At 47.8% G+C, this 7,055-nt stretch overlaps 1 protein-coding gene across 1 annotated transcript; it reads left to right on the forward strand.

Moving 5' to 3' along the window:
• The first annotated feature begins 325 nt into the window (after positions 1-325).
• On the forward strand, positions 326-6,718 carry LOC123361484 (tripartite motif-containing protein 15-like). Its single transcript, XM_045001443.1, has 4 exons — positions 326-367; positions 1,222-1,317; positions 3,660-3,890; positions 6,242-6,718. Exons 1-4 carry the CDS (start codon positions 326-328, stop codon positions 6,266-6,268), a joined length of 396 nt encoding a protein of 131 aa, XP_044857378.1. The 3' UTR covers positions 6,269-6,718.
• Positions 6,719-7,055: the final 337 nt, after the last annotated feature.

The raw sequence follows: 7,055 nt of genomic DNA on the forward strand, positions 1-7,055 counted from the left end.
GAGACCACAGGTTCAAGTCCCTCTTCCACCTGGTGAGGAGAAGGGATTGGAACAGGGACCTGCCACCTCTCTATGGGATAGTCTGAGGTGGGGCTCCCTCCATCTCTCCTGCTGAATCTGTTCCACTGAGGATAAATACTTAGGCCTTGGCTACATTTGCAAGTTAGAGCGCATTAAATCAGCCCCGGGTGCACTAACTCTCGACACGTCCACACTGGCAGGCACTTAGAGCACCTGGACTCTGTGGCTGGAGCACGCCTGGTAATCCACCTCCATGAGAAGCATAGAGCTTGCTGCGCCCCGGCTGGGTGTCAGTGTGGACGACATGTTGCATTACTGCGCTGTGATTGGCCTCCGGAAACATCCCGTAATCCCCTGAAGCCAAGTGGCCACTCTTGTAGGGTGACCAAACATCTGTATCTTCCCAGACATCTCCGTCTTTTTAGTCCTTAAATTGCCGTTGGGGGGAATTTTTAAATATCTAAAACTGTCTGGGAAAATACGGACGTATGGTAACCTTAGGTAACGTGAGGGGAAGGGAACCCCGAGTGACTGCAACTTGCAACTCCCAGGTTCAGGTCATTGGCCGTAGGGGTCAGCGCCACGAAGGTTTCCTGCCAAGCCAGCTGGACGGCGATGGTCAGGAACATTTCCTGGGAACCCCACGGTCCACAGCAGCCTCCCTCCTAGTCCTGCGGGCTGGGAACGGGTCAGGTCGGGTCAGGGGGGCTTTCTGCACGCTGCCGGCACCTGCAAGTCCCGCTCTGCGGCTCTGGCAGCTCCCATTGGTGCTTTTCCCTTTTCTCTGGGAGCCACGGAGCTCGCGCTTATGGCAGTCACACACTCTGCCCCCAAACGCACAGTCTCTCCCCCCACATACACACAATGCACTCCCTGTCACACTCCACTCCCCCCCCCATTTGAAAAGCACGCTGCAGCCACTTGCACTCTGGGATCGCTACCACAATGCACTGCTCTCTGTGGCGTTGCAAGAGCTGCAAATGTGGCCACGCACTGCGTTTGCAGCTGACAGTGTGAACACACGGCAGCGCTTTTCCTGCTGCTGTCTTGGAGACCTGGTTTAACTCCCAGAGCTGTATAGTCATGTGGTTAGAGCACTCACCCATTTTATTATGTATTTAATATTCTTGAAAATGTAAATAAATGGGGAAAAAAACCCTCCAAAAACATCCAAAACTAAACCAGTTTTTCTTTTGTTAGGAACAAATTCAGAGACATTTGGAGAGTTTGAAAAAAGAGAGAGACGAGATTCTGTCGTATAAATCGAGTGGGGAAAATACAAGCCAGGAACTACTGGTAGGTGCCGTTCTTACTCAGAGGCAAAATGTGCACTGGGACGTTATTGATACTCTGCTTAGTCTAACGGAAGAAGAACAATGAGCAACATCTTCCCTTCCATGGAAGATTATTGCTTATTTATTCTCATTGTAAAGAAAAACTGTTCTGCTTTAATTGAGTGTAAACAGGAAAATGGAGCATTAAGGAAAGAGGTTTAATAATCCAAATATTTCCATTGATAATGTGAATTTAATTTCTTTAGCTAACAGTAGTTTCTCCTTTAGTCTTTCAGCTAGAGCTCGTCGAAATTTACCAACCACAAACATGTCCTGTAGCAATATGGGATTTAGTAAATAAATAAAAATCAGTTTTTTGACAGGAAATTTCAGAATGAACAAAATGTTTATTTTCATTTCAAATTGAAGTTTTCATTTTGGTTTTAAAAAGCTGAAATTATTTCAAATGTTTTTTATCCCTTTTTCCCCCCATTTCTTCCTTTTTGCCACTGATACAATAACATGAATAATTTCCAAGTTTTTTCTCCTAGTTTTTCCCTTTTCTTTTTGCCAATTTTTCTAAAATGGGAGAACTTTTGAAGAGTTCCAGAGAGAATGGAATAAAAGGAAACAATGGGGTGGTGGAAATGGACATTATTTTATTACATTTTAGAAAAAAGGGGAAACAGAAATGTGATTTTTTTTTCAATTTATTTCATGATATTTCACAAACAAATTAAAAGTTGTCCCATTTTGAACACTGAAAAATGGAAACAACTTTGACATTTCAAAAATTTTTGCAAATTCCTCCCCCAGTTTTTGGCTTTACTTTCAACAGACAGAACTGTTGGCATATAAGCCTGTTTGTGAACCTGAGATAGAATTTTGGGTTTGACTTTTGATGCTCTGACATCCTTACTAATGTGTGTGAAGGACAAAGGACAAAGACACGGTGTGTGGCTTCTGCCTGGCTGGCTGGGTTTGTTAGTATAATGGGAACAGATAGTGTTACAGGGTAGGTGGGAGTGTAACATATGAGGACACACACTGGAAGGCTGCCTGGCTCCTCTCTCAAGCCAAGGTCAAGCACAACCTTACTCCTCATCCCTCCCGTGGGGAACAGAAGAAGTGGGATGAGGACCCCAGACTCCCGACCCTCCAGAACGGAACAGGACCATAAGTTGTAAGGGGTGTGACTAGGGGTGCGCACTGCAGGTATATGTGGACCTGCTAAGAAGGAGGAATGGGGAACGGGGACACAGGCAAGGCTCTGCGGCGTCAGAGCCAGGAAGGGGAACCCGGGGTAAAGGCGCTGCTGGCGTGTGGAGCTCTGGATATGCTTGATTGGAACTAACCCCAGTAAACGTCGCATTTCCTGCACTTTGGACTTTTTGGTCTCCTGCTTTCTGTCTGCGAGACAAGAACCAGGGGAGGGTTAAGGGAAACCCTCGAACAATAACCACAACAGTTAGTGCGGGGAGCCTCTATAGAAATCTGCTGCCCCGGAGAAGGCTGGTCACTTAACACCTGACCAAACCCCACTGAAGTCATTGGAAAGACTCCTGTTGATTGTGGTGCTTTGGAACAGGCCCTAGCGATATCACTGCTGGACGTTGCCGTGAAGAAGATCTGGGTTCTAGATATGATGTAAGTTTCTTGCTTCTGGGGTACCGGGCGCTAGAGAGCTCCAGAAAGAGCACGACTTGGTGGGCTTCTGTCCAGTTCACATGCACATTTCTAAGTGCCCTGCAAACTCAGATCTGAACCTGTAAACAGGTGTCTTGCCAGACACCCAGTTTGTGCTCAGAATCCCTGTGTGGGTTAAAATTGGAGATTTATGATGTGACCAAATGTTTGTATGCTAAACTGTGCATTCAAAACTCATCAGAGCAATTGTTGGGGCTCTGATTTTGAAGCCAGTTTTAGAAACATGGCCCTATTCATTTAGGTGTATTTTGTGGGGAAAATCTCTTCCCCAGTTCAAGTCAAGCGCTTCCGAGTTGGGTTCTACTGTTTGCTCTGCAGAAGTAATCCTTGCCTGTCCCGTTCTGGATCCCACACCTGCTGTCCTTCCTGTTATTTGAAGGGTCTGGTTTTCTAGACACCACTGATATCAGAATATCCTAATAATGCAAGATAGATTCATATTCTAACCACCAGTTAGGGTTCTTCAGAATTCATTGGAAAATCATCTGTCTACTGAGCACAGAGTACGTTCTCCATAAAATATCAAGAGTTAAATTCTACAGGGTTGCAATGACATGCTCCCATGTGCGTACATGAGGCTTTACAAAGTGTCCCATAACTCACTCCGTGTTCCTGTCCTTGACCTGTGCTTTGTCTGTTTCTATCTCTTCATTTCAGAAACAGCTAAAAACTGAGAGGGAAAAGATTGTGTTAGAATTTCAGGAACTGCACCAGTTTCTGGAAGAACAAGAGCGACTCCTGCTGGCCCATCTGGAAGAGCTGAATAAGGAAATTGAAAAGAGGAGGGATGAGTATGTTGCCAAACTATCTGAGGAACTATCCTCTTTCAGTTCCCTGATCAGTGAGATGGAACAGAAGTGCCAGCTGCCAGCAAGTGAATTCCTGCAGGTGAGACAGTGTTAGAAACACCCCAGGGCAGGAAAGTCTCCTAAGCCTTCACTTTTGCAGTGTAGGAGTGTGTGACATTCCCCTGGTGTTATCTGGACTGGTGATCTGCTAGGTCACTCCGGTCCTCGACTCTGGGATCCAGCCTTACCCTGCTCCGCTGTGAGAACCCCCACCGCTGGGCTGTTCACACACTTCCAATGCCCTTACAAACTTAGATGCTTCTCCCCACAGGCTGGCTGGTTGGTCTTCAGCCAGCCTCTCCTCTTTGATCAGCGCTTCAGTCGATTGGGGGTGATGTCTGTAAATGGAAGTGAAAGAGCCTGGCAAACATCTCTCTCTTTTATCATGTTCTTTCTTCCCTCTTGGCTTTTCCCCCTGCCCCTTCAGAATCAGATCACCATTGCCTCATCACAGTCCCAAACCGACCACGGGAAGGGGGGTGAGTCACTCCAAAGTCCAAAAGATCCTTTGTTGCTGCCTAGGCCAGTGTCCTTTGTTCCTGTGAGGCTGGGCCGGCTTGTCCCATCCATGCCCTGATGAGGTGTGAACTGCCTCTCTGCTCCAGGAGAGTTTTGCCTGGGCTTGTTTTAAGCCATCAGGAGACATTTTCAGCCCCATAACTACATACATGAAATTACAACCTATAACATCACTATAACAACAATGCTCAGTGCATCGTGAGCCTTCTGAAGACACCCAACATGATAAACTTTTCATTGGATACCCCACAATCATATTATAAGGATGAACATGGGGGTGCAGCGTATTCCCCTGAGGTACACAGTGTCACACAGTCAAAGGTCAGAACATACAGTATTGCTAAAATATATATTATTTTTCTTTAAGGGCTTGAGAAAATGCCCAGTAAAGTCAATGGAAATATACTTCTGGGGTACAACAGGCATAGGATCAAGTCCTAAATGAAAACAATTCTTAGTTTGAATTCTAGTGGGAGAAGGCTCCTCCAAAAATGGCAAACTCAGAATTCTGTTCTCCCTGTTTCATAATGCCAGAACAAAGGGACATTCAATAAAATCAGAAGGTGGCAAATTCAGAACTGATGCAATGATCGCTTTGTCACATATCATGTAATTAGACTGTGGAACTCCTTGCCACCGGATGTCTTTGAGACCAAGCATTTAGCAAAACTCAAAAAGTGATCAGATATTTATATGGATAACACAATATGCAGAGTGATATTAAACCTCATGCTTCATTGCTTCTGCCAGGCACTAACTGTTAGAGAGAAGGATGAGAATGTGGGAGGCAGATTCTCTGACACCTTCCCCTAAAGCATCTGGCACTGTCCACCTTTGGAGACTGAATACTGACCAGATGGACCTAAAGTCTGAGCCAGTCTGGCATTTTCTGTGTTCCAAACGCTAACTCCAAAAGATCAAAGATGGAACCAGTCTTTAATTATGGAAATAGCTAAGATTGAAGCTGAGTTTCAATATAAAGCCTAATTTTGCCACTCTTCCTACATACTGCGCAAAAGGAAAATATTGGCCTTAAAATTGACACATGAGGTCTGAGGCTGTGGTGATTTTCTCTGCCAGAACTGAAGTTAGACAGGGAAACTGTTTGTTACTTATGGTAGCCTGAGCGTGTAAGTAGGTGTTAGAATTCCAAAAGCCTTCTGATGATTTTATTTTTCAAAAAATGCCTCTTTCTAGCAAATAAGAAAGAAGGTGAGAAATAAAAAGTAGCATCCTGGATGTCTCTAGCTGATATCTAGGGTCTGATTCTCTGTTGCGACCAGTATCTGCTGTGGGCAGCATTCTTCACTCCTCAGGTGTCCTGCATTGATCCTGGGATGTAGGATGGTGATTGGCCCTGTGTTACTCTGTACCCCACACCCACTGCTCTCACCCAGCCCCACCTTCCTGTGGCTGTCAAGAAGCCCACAGGACAGGCCTTCAGAGTGTTTGTGGGCGAGTGGGGAGAGAGTTTACAGCACGGGGGCAGCACAGCATGGGGGCATCCCTCCCTCTGGCCCCACTGGAGTCTGCAGGAGCGGATCTTCCCCACACCTGTGAGTGTTAGGCAGATCCTTGTTCAGCACATCGCAAGACTGAGCCCTTAATTCCATGTGCCGGGTGGCTATCCACATGTCATTACACAAAGAGCCTGTGTGCCTCCTAGTACAAACTTCCTGGGCCCAGACCCTGAACTTAGAGCACTTTTGCAAAGGAGCAAAGGCAGCACGTTCAAAGTTTTTGTTTATGTTAATAAATAAATATTTGTACTTTGAACTTCCAACTGTGAAGACAAAGCGAGTCCCCTCCAGAGCAGGAGGGATCCTTAGTGTGAGAGCTGGGATTGAATTTCCTTTTCTCTCTCCCCTCTAGGACATCAAAGGCACCTTGAGCAGGTAGGTGGCTCCTTCTCACTCTCCCTTTCACTTCCCAGGGCAGGGAAGGGATTTTGGACATGAGACCTGGCTCCCCACGGCCCAGCAGTGCAGAGTGTGGGGCTGGTTCCCAATCTCCCGCCGTTACATCTAATCTCGGGGCTGTTGTCATTGTGACCAGACTCCAGAATAGAGCAGCCTGAGAAAAGAGTGATTGACCTACAGACAGGGGTGTTACTTGTAGTGTGGCTGGTGGAACGGAGACTTCAGGGGACTGGGGATGGAGAATGAGTTTTTCATTGTGGGATGCTGTCCCAGGTTGCTGTATTCACCGCAGGTGCTGCCCCCTCCTGGCTGCTCTGGGGATTAGCTCTTCCAGGGCCAACCCCTCCCCTTGCGTCTCTCCCCCCCGTTGTCTCTCTCTCACTCTGCAGCCTCATCTCTCCCCCCAGGAGCTGCAGCTTCCTCTGCGTGACTCAGCCCCCAGCCAGGTCACTGAATGGTTCCCCTGCTGGGGGGCAGAGTCTCGCTGGCCCCACTGCCCAGGCAATGCCGCTCCAGCCGGGGCTGGGTGGGGAACTCGAGCCCCCCACTGCTCCAGGCTCCAGCCCAGGGACCCTGCCACATGCAGGCAATGTCTGCTCCCTCCCTGGGCTGCTCCCCGCTCCCCTCCCACAGGCCTTCGTCTCCCCCCTGCTCTCTGACGGGGGTTAGACCAGGTGACCCTGGCAGCCCCCTCTGGCCCTGTGAGTCTAACACTCCCTCCCCCAGGGCCCGGCTCCCAGCAGGCTGTTCTCTGCCTGGGTCCCTCC

Source organism: Mauremys mutica, unplaced genomic scaffold (genome assembly GCF_020497125.1).
Source record: "Mauremys mutica isolate MM-2020 ecotype Southern unplaced genomic scaffold, ASM2049712v1 Super-Scaffold_2380, whole genome shotgun sequence".
In the NCBI taxonomy this organism is placed as follows: Eukaryota; Metazoa; Chordata; order Testudines; family Geoemydidae; genus Mauremys; species Mauremys mutica.

Coding starts and splice junctions, on each gene's coding strand:
- LOC123361484 (XM_045001443.1), top strand. CDS start 326: ATGTTGCATTACTGCGCTGTGATTGGCCTCCGGAAACATCCC. Junction 368..1,221: donor TTGGCCTCCGGAAACATCCC/GTAATCCCCTGA, acceptor TTCTTTTGTTAG/GAACAAATTCAGAGACATTT. Junction 3,891..6,241: donor CAGCAAGTGAATTCCTGCAG/GTGAGACAGTGT, acceptor TCTCCCCTCTAG/GACATCAAAGGCACCTTGAG.